The sequence below is a fragment of the Bombina bombina genome, chromosome 8 (genome assembly GCF_027579735.1).
Source record: "Bombina bombina isolate aBomBom1 chromosome 8, aBomBom1.pri, whole genome shotgun sequence".
Lineage (NCBI taxonomy): Eukaryota > Metazoa > Chordata > Amphibia > Anura > Bombinatoridae > Bombina > Bombina bombina.
In genome coordinates, this window is record NC_069506.1 from 81,259,051 (window position 1) to 81,278,517 (window position 19,467).

A 19,467-nucleotide genomic window follows, 5' to 3' on the forward strand; every position below is an offset into this window, starting at 1 on the left:
GCAATAATTTATTTTTCCTTTACCTTGTATTTCTGAATTACCTGAATAAAAAATATTTAAAAATAAAGTAAAAAATAAAATACAATATTAAAAAAGCTGTAAATTCCTAAAAACAAGTTTCACATACTGCAACTTTGAAAAAACACACTTTTGTAAAACGAAAAAGCTGCAGCTACTGACTTCAATGGGATGTTAATATCCTGTACAAGAAATCTTCCTAAAATTAAAAAAACATGCCAAAATGAAGTACACATTCTTTATATATTGAACTGACTTTTTATATATTGAACTTCAATTACTTTTGGCCAGGTTACGAGTGGATCGCAAATGTTTGCGCGCGAGTGATGAGTTTATCGTGGGTGTTTGCGTATGGTATTCCTGCTGGTATTAATACAAAAAGAGAAGCGCTCTACCAGGAAAGGACAACAGCTCAGTAGCTTGTTCTATGGCGAGTTACCACCTAGGAGCAACCTCTTTTAGCCTATTTGTGCTTTTCACAGAGGAAAACTTTCCTGAAGTATATCAGTCTGATCTCGCCCAGTAAGGTCAGTCCAGCCCCAAAATACCAGGCACTATTCTGAATAAGAAACATGACAACCCCAGACATTTGTTTTGGCCTTCTGTGGGCCTCGTCAGTGAGTTGCAGCCATATTCTTCTAAGCACACCGGGGAAGGAGTCCACGTCTGGTTTCCCCTATCACCCTTAGGGAGACCTCCCCAGGGTCATAATACAAATTCATACATAAAGAGTAGCGCTCTACCAGGAACAAATAACAGCTCAGTAGCTTGGCGAGTTACTACCTAGGAGCAGCCTTGGGTTGTCATGTTCCTTGTTCAGAGGAGAATTGCCAGGTATTTCGGGGCTAGACTGACCTTTACTCGGCAGGATCAGACTGATATACTTCAGTAAAGGTTTCCTCTTTGAAAAGCACAACTGGGCTAAAAGAGGCTGCTCCTAAGTAGTAACTCACCATAGAACAAACCACTGGGCTGTTGTTTGTTCCTGGTAGATTGCTTCTCTTTTTGTATGCAAACGTATAGTTACACTAATAATAATAATATCTAATAAAAATTATTAAAAAGAAATATTGCACACAAAAGTTTAAACATATGAGGTCTCAGGTGTCAGAAAAAAATGGTAAGCAAATGGCTTTAACATAGAGATATATACATGTCTAAAGATGTACAGTATATATATTTATATGTCTATATATGTATACATATGTATTTATTAATTTATATGTGTATATATGTATTTACAGACATATATACACATATAAACACATAAATACCTATATAGACATATATATACAGGGAGTGCAGAATTATTAGGCAAATTAGTATTTTGACCACATCATCCTCTTTATGCATGTTGTCTTACTCCAAGCTGTATAGGCTCGAAAGCCTACTACCAATTAAGCATATTAGGTGATGTGCATCTCTGTAATGAGAAGGGGTGTGGTCTAATGACATCAACACCCTATATCAGGTGTGCATAATTATTAGGCAACTTCCTTTCCTTTGGCAAAATGGGTCAAAAGTAGGACTTGACAGGCTCAGAAAAGTCAAAAATAGTGAGATATCTTGCAGAGGGATGCAGCACTCTTAAAATTGCAAAGCTTCTGAAGCATGATCATCGAAAAATCAAGCGTTTCATTCAAAATAGCCAACAGGGTCGCAAGAAGCGTGTGGAAAAACCAAGGCGCAAAATAACTGCCCATGAACTGAGAAAAGTCAAGCGTGCAGCTGCCAAGATGCCACTTGCCACCAGTTTGGCCATATTTCAGAGCTGCAACATCACTGGAGTGCCCAAAAGCACAAGGTGTGCAATACTCAGAGACATGGCCAAGGTAAGAAAGGCTGAAAGACGACCACCACTGAACAAGACACACAAGCTGAAACGTCAAGACTGGGCCAAGAAATATCTCAAGACTGATTTTTCTAAGGTTTTATGGACTGATGAAATGAGAGTGAGTCTTGATGGGCCAGATGGATGGGCCCGTGGCTGGATTGGTAAAGGGCAGAGAGCTCCAGTCTGACTCAGACGCCAGCAAGGTGGAGGTGGAGTACTGGTTTGGGCTGGTATCATCAAAGATGAGCTTGTGGGGCCTTTTCGGGTTGAGGATGAAGTCAAGCTCAACTCCCAGTCCTACTGCCAGTTTCTGGAAGACACCTTCTTCAAGCAGTGGTACAGGAAGAAGTCTGCATCCTTCAAGAAAAACATGATTTTCATGCAGGACAATGCTCCAGCACATGCGTCAAAGTACTCCACAGCGTGGCTGGCAAGAAAGGGTATAAAAAAAGAAAATCTAATGACATGGCCTCCTTGTTCACCTGATCTGAACCCCATTGAGAACCTGTGGTCCATCATCAAATGTGAGATTTACAAGGAGGGAAAACAGTACACCTCTCTGAACAGTGTCTGGGAGGCTGTGGTTGCTGCTGCACGCAATGTTGATGGTGAACAGATCAAAACACTGACAGAATCCATGGATGGCAGGCTTTTGAGTGTCCTTGCAAAGAAAGGTGGCTATATTGGTCACTGATTTGTTTTTGTTTTGTTTATGAATGTCAGAAATGTATATTTGTGAATGTTGAGATGTTATATTGGTTTCACAGGTAAAAATAAATAATTGAAATGGGTATATATTTGTTTTTTGTTAAGTTGCCTAATAATTATGCACAGTAATAGTCACCTGCACACACAGATATCCCCCTAAAATAGCTAAAACTAAAAACTACTTCCAAAACTATTCAGCTTTGATATTAATGAGTTTTTTGGGTTCATTGAGAACATGGTTGTTGTTCAATAATAAAATTAATCCTCAAAAATACAACTTGCCTAATAATTCTGCACTCCCTGTATATATATATATATATATATATATATATATATATATATATATATATATATATATATATATATATGCATTGGAGCCCTGCATGTAAAAGCATATTAATGCAATATAAATGTTTAATAAAGGTTTTAACTATGTATTTTTATATAGATATTCCTATATCTATCTTAATATATATCTACCTTAAAAAGAAAACCCCCCTTTTTTGTCCTGATTGACATCAGTGAATTTATGTAAAACTATCAGAAATTGTGATAAGAATAGATAGTTTTCACAAAAGTAAACCATATATTATGTCTATTGAAAATGTGTAATTATTTACCTAAACCACCTTAAACGGAAGTTTGACAGCTGTACACTGTATTAATACCACCTCAAAAAATGATATGACATCAACCAATCAAAAAAGTACCAATGGTATATATTTTGGCACCATAGAATGGTTCAGTATCTTAATTAAGCCCTGAAATACTGCGAAACGCGTCAACAGACTGTTTGGTGCCACTTTGATACACACATATTTAGGGATTGATTATAATCCTGACATTCATACAACTGGAATCGTTCACCAGCCTATCCAAACACTAGAAGGTCACATGACCGGCTCTGACACCAGCTGAAAGAATGCAGAGTAAGCCGTACAGAGAAGGAGGAGGTATCGCTTGCCGTGAGTAATGGTCGGAGGAACATCCTCAACTATCCAAGGCCTAAACAGGTGAATTACGTGTAACATAGTAGATGAGGTTGAAAAAAGACCGAAGTCCATCAAGTTCAACCTATACAAATCTAAAATACTTGCAAAAAGCTCCAGTTAAGCTTACATAGTCCCACTAAAAGGTGACCCATTTAATACTAGCAATCATATCCATGCAGAAGGAACACGTTAAAGTACTGTGAGCAGTTCTATATTTTGCTATATCGCTGAAGATTTCTCTAAAAGTGGAACAGAGTTTCCGCCAAGTGCCAAAACTTTGACCTAGCTGTTGTTTAAGGTGTCTTTCATAATTGTTTTGGACTTTCATGACGCACGGATGTTTTAGGTGATTATTTTCAGTTGCAACCTTTAATACAGGGAGACCTCCCTTTATTTCATCATGTGCTTTCATTTTTTATTTTTACTCATATTGCTAATAAGCTTTTTAAACACTGTTATTAAAATATTTCATGATATTGAGATACATATGTATGTTACTGGTTTTTAATAGAGGTTTATGTTACCATTATATTAATTGTATATTTATTAATTGTATATTTTTGGGCCCATTTATCATGCTCCGGATGGAGCTTGAGGGCCTGTGTTTCTGGCAAGCCTGCAGGCTCGCCAGAAACACCAGTTCTAAAGCAGCGGTCTAAAGGTCGCTGCTCCATAACCTGTCCGCCTGCTCTGATAATAGAATTAAATTAGAAAGTTTCTTAACCCTTTGAGAGCCGTCGCTAGCACTCTCCCACCTTGAGGGAGCTCTGGGGGCTCCCACCTGCTTCTACCTCGGCGATCTGGCCTGTATAGTGACAGGCATCACCGGGGCTACACGTGATGCGCGGTGACATCACCACGCAATATATTTATTGGGGCCCATTTATCATGCTCCGGATGGATCTTGAGGGCCGCTGCTCCATAACCTGTCCGCCTGCTCTTAGGAGGCAGACAGACATTGCCGCAATTCAACACGATCGGGTTGGTTGACACCCCCCCTGCTAGCTGCTGATTGGCCGCGAATCTGCAGGGGGTGGCTTTGCACCAGCAGCTCACAAGAGCTGCTGGTGCAATGCTGAATACAGAGAGGCATATTTATCAAATGTCTGTCGGACCTGATCCGACAGTGCGGATCAGGTCTGACAGACCTCGCTGAATGCGGAGAGTAATACGCTCTCCGTATTCAGCATTTCACCAGCAGCTCTTGTGAGCTGCTGGTGCAACGCCGCCCCCAGCAGATTCGCGGACAATCGGCCGGTAGCAGGGAGTGTCAATCAACCCGGTCGTACTCGATCTGGTTGAATTCCGGCGATCTCTGTCCACCTGCTCAGAGCAGGCGGACAGGGTTATGGAGCAGCGGCCTTTAGACCGCTGCTTCATAACTGCTGTTTCTGGCGAGTCTTCAGATTCGCCAGAAACACGGGCCCTCAAGCTCCATTCGGAGCTTGATAAATGGGCCTCGGAGAGCGTATTGCTCCCCTTATTCAGTGAGTTCTGTCGGACCTGAACCGCACTGTCGGATCAGGTCCGACAGACCTTTGTTAAATAGGCCCCATTGTATCTTTTAAACCTTTAAAAATGGTAATCACATCTGTAGGAGTTTAATGGGATTTCCATGGCAGTAATCTGTAATTTTAATTGGGAAACATTGCAGTGTATTGTAAAGAGTATCCGCCAGCTTACGTGAACCTTTTCACACATACCTGTGTCTCCACCCTTTCATTGGTGACATTTGCAAGTGTAAGAAATCTACTGAATGTAAAGTGAAACTTAGTTTACAAATCTATTACTTGAACTTTTGCAAAAAAAACCCAAGTCATTTATACATTTAGCGAACACACAGTCTATGTTATGAAAATGCTTTGAAAACATGCCCCCTCCGCACTGTCATCTGCATTCACTGGCAATTTGGGTGAGGGAAGGAACATCGCCACTCATCTATAATAGCAACGGTCAGCTGCAACCGATTGTGAAACTGGCGGGATTGAAATGGGCATTTCTCAGGGATCGGACTTTTCTTTGAACATTGTGCACTTTGTCTGCTCAGAGAGTTTGGACTATCATGTTCTTTAAAGGGATCTTTTGTGATACAGAAAGAGCATACAATTTCAAACACGGTTTAATTTACTTCTATTATCAAATTTGCTTCCTTCCCATGATATTCTATGTTGAAGAGATACCTAGGTAGGCATCTGGATCACTACATGGCAGGAAATAGTGCGGCCATCTAGTGCTCTTGCAAATGGATAACATTCTTGCAAAACTGATGCCATATAGTGCTCTAGAAATGGGCAGGCTCATTTAGCGTATGTCCCTGCTTTTCAACAAAAGATACCAAGTGAACAAAGAAAAATTGATAATAGAATTAAATTAGAAAGTTGCTTAACCCTTTGAGTGCTAATGACGGCTCTGAGCCGTCATAGAGTTTCCCACTCTGGGGCTAATGTCGGCTCAGAGCCGTCACTAGCACTCTCCCACCTTGAGGGAGATCTGGGGGCTCCCACCCGCTCCTACCTCAGCGATCTGGACTGTATACTGACAGGCATCGCCGGGGCTACACGTGATGCGCGGTGACGTCACCGCGCAACTTTATTTATACTTAAAGGGACACTGTACCCAAATTTTTTCTTTTGTGATTTAGATAGAGCATGCAATTTTAAGCAACTTTCTAAGTTACTCCTACTATCAAATTGTCTTCATTCTCTTGGTATCTTCATTTGAAAAGCAATAATGTAAGTTTAGATGCCGGCCCATTTTTGGTGAACAACCTGGATTGTCCTTGCTGATTGTACAGCACCAATAAACATGCGCTCTCCAGGGTTCTGAAATAACAATTGTCTGGCTCCCTAGCTTAGATGCCTTCTTTTTTAAATAAAGATAGCAAGAGAACGAAGAAAAATTGATAATAGGAGTAAATTAGAAAGTTGCTTAAAATTGCATGCTCTATATGAATCAAGAAAGAAAAAATTTGGGTTCAGTGTCCCTTTAACCATGTTAAGTAGAGCAGCAGGGGGCATGCTGCTTAGAAGCCTGTATCTCGGGCATCTAAGCAGCTACAGACCCCCAAGACTCACGATTGGAAAGGCAATCGCCTAACCTTTCCAACAGTGTCAGTATTGGGGTCTGGAAAAAAAAAAGTTACAATTTTTTTTCAAAAAATAAATAAAACCTTAAAAAAATCTTAGCACCCAGGTGGGAAAGTGCTTAGCACTCAAAGGGTTAAAATAACATGCTTTATCTGTATCATAAAAGAAAAAACAATGTGGGTTTCATATTCCTTTAAATTATCTCCAGTCTATATGTATAGCCAACTGTTTCATTTTTTTATTTCATGCTGCCTCCACACATTGGATGGATCATGGATATAACTTTTTAAAAATATTTTTTAGTTTGAATGTAGCTTTGAATACTGTTTTTATGCATCTTCTGTTTTATGTTTGCCCTGAGTAGTGACCTTTTGTGATGATGGAAAAATCTGAAATATTAAAAATAATCAAGTTATCATATTTCTTTTTTAGATTGTTTGTATTACAGCCTTTAATTAATGAGAAGAAAGTTACCATCATTCATATATTGTCTTATTTTCTTTCATTTAAACAGAAAAACAAGAAAAGTGTGAACGAGCCCCCTAAAGTGCCGTATGATCAGCCTGATCTTGACATCATAACAGTAAGTCTAATTAATTAATATTAAGTCTAATATAATTGTACTACAAGTCATTACATTTTTCAGTAATTAAAAGACCATAATAGTCTAAACATTTACATGTTTAAATTTGTTAGAGCATTACATTTTGAGACTATCAACCCTGCATTACACCTGCAAAGGGGTTAAACGCACATTAAAATTACTACTCAGGACCTGCAGAGCACTGCAGGTCCTGAGCGGAAACCACTGCTGATCCAATCAGCAGCACTAATTACACAGCTGAGTCGTGGGACCAGCGCTGCTGATTGGATCAGAGTCGGTGTCTATACAGGTCTAGCAGTTCCGCTCAGGTCCCAAACTATACTTTTACTCTATGTTTAGACCCTTTGTGGGGGTTAAACACACAGTACAGCAGGGTCCATAGCCTTAAAATTACATGCTGTAATGAATTAGATCATGTCATTCTCAATTATTATTGTCCAATAAGCAGGTAAGCAAGGAGGAAGCATTTGATTGGAAGTTAGTGTCTGATTACAGTGATAGATTAAAAGTCAGAAAATAAGTATGTACACGATAAATTAAGAGAATTCATAAAAGAGATTAAGTCAGAGATTCAAGGGACTTTAAACACTTCTGCACCTGGGTTTGCCCATAGTAGTGTAGACTAATGTGGTGTGTATATGCCAGTTCCGTTAAGGAGCACAAACATTTACAAATATTTTCTGACATTCATTTATAGGGTTATTAAAAAGTAAATATAAGCTAGACATAAAAATGTATTCAAGATTAGCCTTAGAATAACATGTAGATGTATTGTTTGCAGTTATATTAGTTGTAAATATTTAAAATAGAAGTGTAAAGGTTTAGAGGCCCATTTATCAAGCTCCGAATGGAGGGCCCGTGTTTCTGGCGAGTCTGGCGAGACCGCTGCTCCATAACCTGTCCGGCTGCTCTGATGAGGCGGGCAGAGATCGCCACAAATCAACCCGATCGAGTACGATCGAGTTGATTGACACTGGCCGCGAATCTGCAGGGGGTGGCATTGCACCAGCAGTTCACAAGAGCAGCTGGTGCAACGCTGAATACGGAGAGCATATTGCTCTCCGTATTCAGCGAGGTCTGTCGGACCTGATCCGCACTGTCGGATCAGGTCCGACAGACCTTTGATAAATAGGCCTCTGAGTTTCTATAAATTACTTAAGTTTCTATAAAGTAATGGACGCTGGCATATTTATCTCAGTTTCACCAGGGGAAACAGAGAAGAGGCAACTTACGTTCCAACATGGCGGCAGTCTAGGCTTGCTACCTTGGCCATGTTTTCCTGGACAGTTATGTACTATACATGATGCAGGATGTGCGCTAAAAAGGAAGCTAAAGGTATCCAAAATATTAGGTTTATCTAGTGTATATATTAAAATAGTCAAAGTGCAAAGTGTAATACGTGTGATAAATGTTCCAACGTTTATCACACGTATTACACTTTGCACTTTGACTATTTTAATATATACACTAGATAAACCTAATATTTTGGATACCTTTAGCTTCCTTTTTAGCGCACTTACTACACAAAACTATTCTTATTACATTCAAAAAGATAGAAGGATCTTTTCTCCCTTGTAAGTTGTGTGGTATCCTCTTTATAACCAGCGCTCTGCCTAAACACTTTTAATATGATGCAGGATGTGCAGGGAGGAACATATAGTGTGCTTCTCAACAGTGCTATTCATGTTCCTCCCTGAAGACCCTGCAGCATGTGTAATACATAACTGTCCAGAAAAACATGGCTGAGGTAGCAACCCTTAACTACACATAATTTAACATTTTATACTGTTAATTATCCCTTTAACAAACATGATATGCACTCTTTAACTCTATGCATGCCAGAGCTTTCAAAATACTAGTGATGTCATGTGTGAGATTGCTGGCTCCTTTTGCACATACATACTATTTGGACTAAACTATCACAAGTGTAAACATCACACTATTTCCTACATCACAAAGACATTTTCACTAGGCATGGACATTCGGAATGCTTCATTAGTATGCGAATGTGGAAAAAGTGGACACTCGCGGCATTCAGCTCTTTTTAGAGCAGGATTTATTCTAGTGAAAGCGCAACTTTCACAAGAATAAATCCAGCTTTCAAAAGAGCTGAATGCCGTCAGAGGGTGCTTCTTCTGCATTCGGATACTAACAAAACATCCGAATGCCCATGCCTAATTCTCACCACAGAATGAAAGAAGGTTATGCAGATGATCTTATTATCAATAAGATTATATTCTAACTTCATGGTGGTTTGTGGAGGTCTCACCGACCGGTGACTCTGTGTTTGGACTTCAGTCTGCTGTTCTATAATAGAGGAACTGTGTATTGCAAGCCTTATTATTGCAAGTATCAACCTATTGTTTTTATTGTATGGTTGCGCTTTTATTATAATGTTTGTTACAATTGTTTATCAACATTAAACCTATTTCTTTCATATAGGTGGTGAGAGTCCATAAGCTTGTTACTGATGGGGTATACATTCCTTCCAGGAGGGGCCAAAGTTTCCCAAACCTCAAATGCCTATAAATACACCTCCCACCTGACTCATACCTCAGTTTTAAAAACTTTGCCTCCTTAGGAGTTGGTGAAGAATGATGTGCTTGATTCTTCAGTTAAAGGCGCTTCTAAGCATATAAAAGCCCAGTTCCTCTCTAAGTACAGTGTCTGAAGGTATTGCCTGATGATACCATGTTTTTACCTATGGGAAAGCTTTCATAAGGCTCTCTGTAAATCAGTCACAGGGATTCATCTGCTGCTTCCCTTTACAGATTGACATTATACTCCTAAACAATTACCTCTGCTGTGTTTAAGTACTGGTTTGGCTGTCTGCTATATTTGGATGGGTGTCTTACACTGTAAGTATAAATTTATTTTCTCAATAAAAGACTATGATTTGGGCACTTTTAAAGTAACGTTGTTATATATTGTTTGTATATATGCCTTGAGTCAGTAATAGGAACTTTAATTATTTGGCAAATATTATGTTTCAAAGGTGGTGCAGTTTGTGAAACATACATGTTTGTGTTTGGGGGCTATCAATTTATTTTTAAAACAATTTGGCAAGTTTTTGTGTACAAGCCACTTTTTTTACTTCTGTTTTTTCCAAATGTTTTATTTAAAATCCGAACGCAAACGCGCACTCCATGACGCTATTTATATCCCCAGAAGAAGAACTTTTTTTCACTTTCTGCAATGACATTTTTTAAGTCAAACATTTTCTGCAGGTCATTTTGAAATTAAGTACAATTTTAAATTATGCAGTTACACTAAAACACCAGATCAATTGCAATATATTGATTAACTGGAGAATAAAGAAAGTTTTATATATTATATTGCAGCAGTTAAAAAGAGACAGTCATCAATCAATGCTCTGCTGCTTTGCACTGCTTCCCCATATTTGACTGTTCTCTTCAAATAGTGCTTTACTGTGGCTGCACTGTGCTAAGGAAATTGTAAACAATACAGCCAGAGAAAAGTGCTGTTTTGGAGCAGCGCTGCAAAACGAAAGTGCTAACTGTTCCCTCATGTGTTTCATTCTTTCTGCAGACATGCTGCATTTTCTGCGATGACATCTCAGATCACAGCATGTTCTGCCTTGGGGTTTATATCATGTGTGACGTGTCATCATTTTGGGCCTTTTTTGGCGTCAAAATTTTGCACCTTTTTGCTAGCGTTATAAGCTCTGCCCCAAGCCTCTTGGTGCTCTCATAAAAATCTTAGAGAGCTTTTGTGCAGCATTGTTTTTATAATTAGAACTCTAATAATAAGATATATATGAGAATGGATATAAATTTGCAAAGATAATATATTTTTCAATTATTTTTTTTGCAATTATGTCTCAAACTGAACCTGCCTCAGATGTTACCATATGATTTGAGCTGTTTTTATAATTTATTACATGCTGATAATATCTCTGAGTACAAATGGACTCATTGTTACTCTATCTCAGTCTAATGTACAAAGCATTCCTACAAAAATGAAAGATTTTATTGCTGCAGCTATAGAGAAGGCAATGACTGCTATTCCGACTTCAAATAAACGTAAAAGGACTTTGCAAAGTTTTCTTAAATCTAGTCAGCATACTGATGTATCCTCTACTGATGGGATTTCCTCTGATTCAGAGGATTCCACGTCAGAGACAGAAATTGACAAATCTTTTTTATTTAAAATAGAACATATTTACTCTCTTTTAAAGAACGTATTGTTTACTTTGGGTAGTGAGGAGTCTAAACCTCCTGATGATAAAGCTTGTAATTGTTTAAATTCTGTATTTAAGACTACTGTTATTACTCCTGAAGTTTTTCCTATTCCAGACGCTATCTCTAATGTGATTGCTAAAGAATGGTCTAAATATGGTACCTCTTTAAACCCTTCTTCTAGGTTTAAAAAGTTGTATACTTTGCCTGTTGCTAATCTGGAACTTTAGAAATCTGTCCCTAAGTTTTAATGGAGCTATTTCCACTTGTCATGTTCTGGTGTACATGCGCTCAGGACACAGACCCTCGGGGCAGTGGTAGGGATTTGAAGACACCGACCCCTGACCCGGGGAAGAGTATCCTGGACGTGGATAGATGATATTCTGTGATTCATAGTTGCTAGAAGTTATTGTAGAATAAATGGAGAGTGCAATATTTGTATACAATATATTCTGGCTTCACTTTGACTTATAGTTAGTTAATAGGAGTAGCTGCAGGATTCAATGAGAGAAAAATATAGCAATGTGGAATGTTCAGGCTTCAGAGTAAACTGGTAGAAGATTGACACTTAGATGCAAACTAAGGTCTGTTGCAGGTTCACAGTACATAATATTATATAGAGCTGTATGTCAGAATTAAGCAGAGCAGCACAGGTGATAGACAAGTTGCAAGTTTTAAGCATTAATTACTGTTTGTGCATATATATGCAAACTAAGGTTTGTTGCAGGTTCACAGTATATAATATTATATAGCGCTGTATGTCAGTAATAAGCAGAGCAGCACAGGTGATAGTCAAGTTGCAAGTTTAAGGCATCAATTACTGTTTGTGCATATATTGGAGAATCACATGAAAGCTTTTAACTGAACACATAGATGCAGGGTTCCGAATATGTTAACATATTTGTAGAATGATATTTCAGCTATGACAACTTGTAGCAGCGAGTAGTTATAAACTTCTGAGTAAGATGCTGTTGTAATAATTAGAGAGTGATGATAACCAAACGTATACTTGATTTATAATAAAGTTCAGAGTTTGTTAAGTAGCAGTGTCCAGGTAACAAAATTGAATTATTTGGATACTTGCGATTTGATGATTTTAAGCAGAGGAAATAGGGGAAGCTGAAGCTTGAATAAGTTGGTAGAATTCATGCAGGATCAGCCACAGACCTCAGTTGTTTTCAGGAACACAACTTCAAAGTTAATGCAAAGCACATTAGACCTGAGAAGGCTTAAAAAGAGGTTGAGGGAATCAGGTGCATGAATGATTAATCAGGCAGGCATGCTGAATGCAAATACTGCCCAAAACCAGCATGAGTGTCAAAATCAGGGAAGGCAGTCTTAAAGGGATAGTGACATTAGGCTGAGATATGTTACAGATCCCCCTCCTTAAAGGCGACCTCTGGGCGCCCAACGCAATCCAAAAGGAGAGAGAACAAAAATGATATGGAGAACCGGTAGTGGGTGTATGGAGGTAATGAGTCCAATCGAAAATCAAGAAAGGAGGGTTGGAGATCTCTTCTTGAAGTCGAAGAAAAGGCCATGGAATTCAGGTATCAAAAGATCTTGACAATGATGAGAGAAAAACTTGAAGTCATCTTTCTTGTAGTCATCATAAGAATGCATGAACGTAACATACAATGAGCTTCCTACCACAGAATCATCCTGAGGGTTGATAGGCGGATGTTCTTCATGATAGATGACCATGTACACAGCCAATGAAAAGGCAGTCAGTCCTAGACATATGAATAGGCTTTCCTCAGCTTCAGAAATAGAGATGCAGCATTGATAACCAGATTATCCTCCTTTGGATCAGAGATTTGAGTATCCTCATAATTAACCTCTTGGCTGAGGATTAGATATACTCCAAAAGAAAAAGCTATAGCCACTTCTAAGCCAATAGCAGGGTTTTCTTCAAAGTAGGAGATAGGAGTGCAGAGTGCAAGATTTGTCCAGTTCTTGCCATCTTTTGATTCAATATGAAATGTCTCCTTACTGAATTCAGAATCAAGAGTGTCCTCACTTGGAACAAGTATATGAATGCCGACACCAGGGCAAGGTTCAGGAATACCCACATCAGGGCAAGGTACAGGAATATCCTCAATAGGATCAAGTGAAGGAATGCCCTCACCAGGGCAAGGTTCAGGAATAACCACATCTGGGCAAGGTTCAGGAATATCCTCAGTAGGATCGGGTGAAGGAATGCCCATGCCAGGGCAAGGTTCAGGAATACCCACATCAGGACAAGGTACAGTAATATCCTCAATAGGATCAAGTGAAGGAATGCCCTCACCAGGGCAAGGTTCAGGAATACCCACATCTGGGCAAGGTTCAGGAATATCCTCAGTAGGATCGGGTGAAGGAATGCCCATGCCAGGGCAAGGTTCAACTATAGAAAAAGAAAAAGAACCCACTTTAGAGCCAGGAACCATACTCTTTTCTGAGCAGAGGGCAAGGCTTTCTTCAGGGTTCACAAATGAAGAATTTACAAGACCCACTTTAGAGCCAAGAACCATACTCGCTTCTGAGCAGAGGGCATGGCTATCTTCGGGATCAAGTATTATTACACCCATTTCTGGGCTAAACAAAGGAATACCCATACCAGGGTCAAAAACAGGAGAGTCCACCTTGATGCCAGGTTTAGTAGTATCATCATGGAAAACAGGGACAGGAATGGCCACTGGGGAATCTTCTTGAAGAACTTTTGTACAAGTTTCAGGGGCAAGAACGTCCACTTGCGAACTAAGTTCAATGTTGTCCTCACAGGGTTCAGTATCAGGAATACAGGAAACGGATGTAGTAGAAAATGTAGGTTGATGCAAAGTATCTCCCAAGGAAAACAATTTCTTAGATGCAGTAACAGAAGAATTTTGAGAAGGTGAAGTGTACTGACATATGCCACTCTCAGGTAGATGCGGAGGAAATGTGACACAAGATTCTGATTGAGAAGTTGTCTGGGGTTCACCAGGCATACTTATTTGAATTTGAATATCGGAGCTAAATTCTCCAGGAACTATCTCTGGTAAACTGAAAGGTTGTATATCTGGAACACAATTATCTTTTGCTTCTAGCACAGGTTTTATAGACATTGAGACAGCATAAGAGGGATGTAAGTAGTTGGAAACAGTGTTTGTAGTTGTAGTTGTAGAGTCTGAGAAGAGATATCATTAGATGCTTTAAAAACAGACTGATGATGACTAGAGACAACATCCAGCTTGGTGTTGACAGTATCATGAGGCAAGAGAGGATCTGGCACAACAGAAACTGAAACAGGAGATTCAGGCTGAGTTTCCTCTTTAGACTTCTGATTTCCTGTAGGCAGAAAGATTTTCTTTTTCTTCTTTTTATTTTTTGAGAGCTTAGATAACTGATATTTCTTCCCAATATGAGGTTTCTTAGGGTGGTGCCACTGTGGCCTGTAGTACCTTATATCAGGTTGAGAACATAAATCCTCTTCATCACTGGATGCATAATTCTGATGTAATAAATCAGCATAGTAGTTGAGGGAACTTTTTCTCCAAACTGCAGTCTGTAAACCGGATGTCTTTTCTTCCGGCTCTGAATCTGTCCAATCTACAGAATCCATGGGAATATCAGAAATAGGAAGATCAGTATTTTCATGAGATGTTTCATGATGGGAGCTGTCTGTATCATCTATATTGTAAATATAGCTACCAAGGATGTCATTATAGCCAATAGTTGAGGTTTTGTCTGAGTTTGTGGTGAATTAAAGTTGCGCTCATACCAGTCTAATACCAGTTCAGCCGGATTTGTGAAGTCATCCTCCTCGTTGACATATTCAGATTCAGAGTCAGTCTAACCAGGCTGGGAATCACAAACAGGAGGAGTAGATGGTATTCTGTAACAGTAGTCCTGTCTCTTTAAATCTTGAAATATCTGATTTTTTTCTGCTGATTCTATGAATATATCCTCATCATTTTCATAGTCAGATTCAGAATCAGTTTCACCAAAATGGAATTCACGAACATGAGGAATAGATGAAATTTTAGAAAAGTGGTTCTGTCTCTTTAAATCTTTAAAGATCTGATTTTTTTCTGCTGAATCTATGGTTACATTCCCTTCATTTTCATAGTCAGATTCAGGATCAGTTTCACAAAATGGTAACCACAAACATGAGTAGAGGATAGTCTAGAATGGGAGTACTGTGTCTTTAAATTTTTAAAAAAAGTATGAGAGAGGTTGTAATTTTTTATTTTCCTTCGAGGGTTGGTGCATCCACTACCACTGCGGAACCCTTTTTTAGGCATTAACTTTCTGTCATGTTCCGGTGTACATGCGCTCAGGACACAGACCCTCGGGGCAGTGGTAGGGATTTGAATACACCGACCCCTGACCCGGGGAAGAGTATCCTGGACGTGGATAGATGATATTCTCTGATTCATAGTTGCTAGAAGTTATTGTAGAGTTATTGAGTGCAATATTTGTATACAATATATTCTGGCTTCACTGTGACTTATAGTTAGTTAATAGGAGTAGCTGCAGGATTCAATGAGAGAAAAATATAGCAATGTGGAATGTTCAGGCTTCAGAGTAAACTGGTAGAAGATTGACACTTAGATGCAAACTAAGGTTTGTTGCAGGTTCACAGTACATAATATTATATAGAGCTGTATGTCAGAATTAAGCAGAGCAGCACAGGTGATAGACAAGTTGCAACTTTTAGGCATTAATTACTGTTTGTGCATATATATGCAAACTAAGGTTTGTTGCAGGTTCACAGTATATAATATTATATAGCGCTGTATGTCAGTAATAAGCAGAGCAACACAGGTGATAGTCAAGTTGCAAGTTTAAGGCATCAATTACTGTTTGTGCATATATTGGAGAATCACATGAAAGCTTTTAACTGAACACATAGATGCAGAGTTCTGAATATATTAACATATTTGTAGAAGGATATTTTAGCTATGACAACTTGTAGCAGAGATTAGTTATAAAGTTCTGAGTAAGATGCTGTTGTAATAATTAGAGAGTGATGATAACCAAAAGTATACTTGATTTATAATAAAGTTCAGAGTTTGTTAAGTAGCAGTGTCCAGGTAACAAAATGGAATTATTTGGATACTTGCGATTTGATGATTTTAAGCAGAGGAAATAGGGGAAGCTGAAGCTTGAATAAGTTGGTAGAATTCATGCAGGATCAGCCACAGACCTCAGTTGTTTTCAGGAACACAACTTCAAAGTTAATGCAAAGCACATTAGACCTGAGAAGGCTTAAAAAGAGGCTGAGGGAATCAGGTGCATGAATGATTAATCAGACAGGCAAGCTGAATGCAAATACTGCCCAAAACCAGCATGAGTGTCAGAATCAGGGAAGGCAGTCTTAAAGGGATAGTGACATTAGGCTGAGATATGTTACACCACTCTTGCTAAACGTACTACTATTCCTATGGAAGACGGTACTTATTTTAAGGATCCTTTAGATAGGAAGCTTGAATCTTACCTAAGAAGGGCATATTTACATACTGGCTATATTCTTAGACCAGTTATATCTATGGCTGATGTTGCTGCTGCTTCTACTTTTTGGTTGGACAGTTTAGCACAGCAGTTGTCTTCAGATCCTGAATTATCTAACATTATCCTTTTACTTAAACATGCAAATCATTTTTTTTTAATGACATTTTTTTTATTGATTTTTCCAGTTATAAAGAAATACATACATAATATAAACGTATGAATCAAAATTGCCATCGAATTCACATTTTTAACAGATCTATGTTGTCTCATCTGAAAGCATCTTTTATACAATCCAAATAAGCAATGCCTTACTATAACATTTATTGTCAGATATACAATCTCATTCCAAAATAGGGGAGGGGCCAGCTTGCAAAAAAAAAAAAAAAAAACTCTCCCTTACCTCACCTGTCTAATTTTGAAACTTGTCTCCTGCCTCTGGGGATCTGGGATACGACTCGTAAGAAGGGGAAAAGGAAGGATGCAGTGACCCATCCAAACAAGTTGGACGGGAGCAGAAGAGGCAGGAGTGGTAATTTGCCCTATATGTTTGAGTGACCTCTAGTAGGTTCCCCCCTATCCTGCTGTCTATCCCTATTCTCAACATACATAATCCAAGGCTCCCAGATCATCAGGAACTGCTCTTTGTTGCCTAATATGTCAGCTGAAGCACTACTTATCTGATAATAATATTCAATTTTGCTTTTAATTATTGAAAATGATGGAATCATAGTTTTCCAGTATCTTGCCATGCTTAATTTGGTTATGGTGCAGATGATGGCCACCAATTTATTTGCCCTAGAATTTATGTCTGGAAGAGGATCATGCAGCAAAGCCTGTGTTGGGGTCAGTACGATTGGCCTATCTAGTACCTCGCTCAGTAGAGCCGAAGTTTGGGACCAAATTTCAGATACCTTACAGCAATGCCACCACATATGTGGATATGTGCCCCTTTCCGTGCACCCTCTCCAACAGTTAGTGCTAGTATGATCCCTAGTGTGTATTCAAGATGGATGAAAGTACCATCTAAAAGCTACTTTAACAAAATGTTCTTTTAAATGAGCGCAAATTGAGACAGAGGTGCCCTTCCTTAATATGTCGCTCCATTTCTCGGCTGACCAGTCAAAATTAAAGTCAGATGCCCATTTAAGCATAAACTGTAGTTTACTCAATTTAGGAGGGGCATTAAATTGAATATATACGTTGGAAATGGCACCTCTTGTACGTCCAGGGGCTAGACAAATACTCTCTAAATATGAGTTAGGAGTTAGTTCACAGTTCCCCATAACCGTGTTCACTCTAGCTCTTAGTTGAAAATAATGAAACCAAGTGGATCGTTCTTGTCGATTTAGTTCTGCATATTGATGAAAGGACAACAGTTTGGTACCTATCAAAGCACCTGCAATGCGGTATAGACCTTTGTTCGCCCACTTCTCTTGTGTGTCTTTGTCATAATCAGTTGACAATGTAATCAAGGGGGTTGCCTTCGACCCCTACTGAATCAGGGAATATCTAACCGTCAGAGAATCCCATAATGACAATGTGTGTGAAACAGTGATCGCCAAGTAATAGGTCTATCATTTTTGTTGGACCATAGCAACCCGTAAATGGGCCTTATCATCATCATATCTGATTCAATTTGTACCCACTGAATTCTATCTAATTGATTATTACATAAGGAGGACTGTGCCATTCTGGCTGCATGAAAGTAAATCTGGGAGCCCCATCCCTCCCCCTGACCTATGTCGCGTGAGAGTTTTTTTTATTGACTCTAGCCCTTTGGTACTTCCATATAAATGCTATCAAATCCTTTTGGATTCTATTTAGAACTGAGGTAGGAACCATCACAGGTAAGGAACGAAATAGATATAGTATCTTGGGTAATACAGTCATCTTGACCGAAATCAATCTGCCATAAAGAGAGATGTTGAGCTTACTCCATTTTAATAACAAACTTTTAATATGTGTAAATAAGGGAGAGTAATTAAGTTTATAAAGGAGACCCAGGTCACTGGGAATAGCGATACCCAGATATTTCATGCCCTTATCTGACCATTTAAAGTCAAAGTTTAGAGTCAATAATTTTTGTGTGTGTTCTGGGAGATGTACACTAATTCCCTCGCATTTTTCGTTATTAATTTTATTTCCCGAAATTGTGGCAAACTTAGCAATGGTTGAATATATTAAAGGGAGAGAAATCATAGGTTTGGTGATGGAAAGGATAACATTGTCTGTGAATAAACTAATTTTATGCTCCTGTGAGTGTAATTTAATTCCTGAGATGTCCACATCTCGTCTAATGCTGGCCGCTAGAGGCTCGATGCATAGGGCGAATAATAAAGGCGATAGTGGACACCCCTGTCTCGTTCCATTTGATATGTTGATAGTTTTAGGTTTATAACCCGCAATTTTGATAAATGCGGTTGGGCCAGAGTATATGGAAGAAATGGCTGCACAAAAATTACCTGTAAACCCCATATATTTTAGCACTGAGTCAAGGAAACCCCACCTTACTCGGTCAAATGCCTTCTCTGCGTTCAAGGACAGAATCAAA

The 19,467-nt window shown here is 38.9% G+C and overlaps 1 protein-coding gene across 1 annotated transcript in view; it reads left to right on the forward strand.

Moving 5' to 3' along the window:
- The window catches only part of LOC128638464 (uncharacterized), a 665,546-nt gene that overhangs the window by 37,078 nt on the left and 609,001 nt on the right, over positions 1-19,467 (forward strand). The window contains exon 2 of the mRNA XM_053690421.1: positions 7,153-7,221. Within this exon, the coding sequence (XP_053546396.1) occupies positions 7,153-7,221 (69 nt within the window). The remainder of the gene's footprint in view (positions 1-7,152; positions 7,222-19,467) is intronic.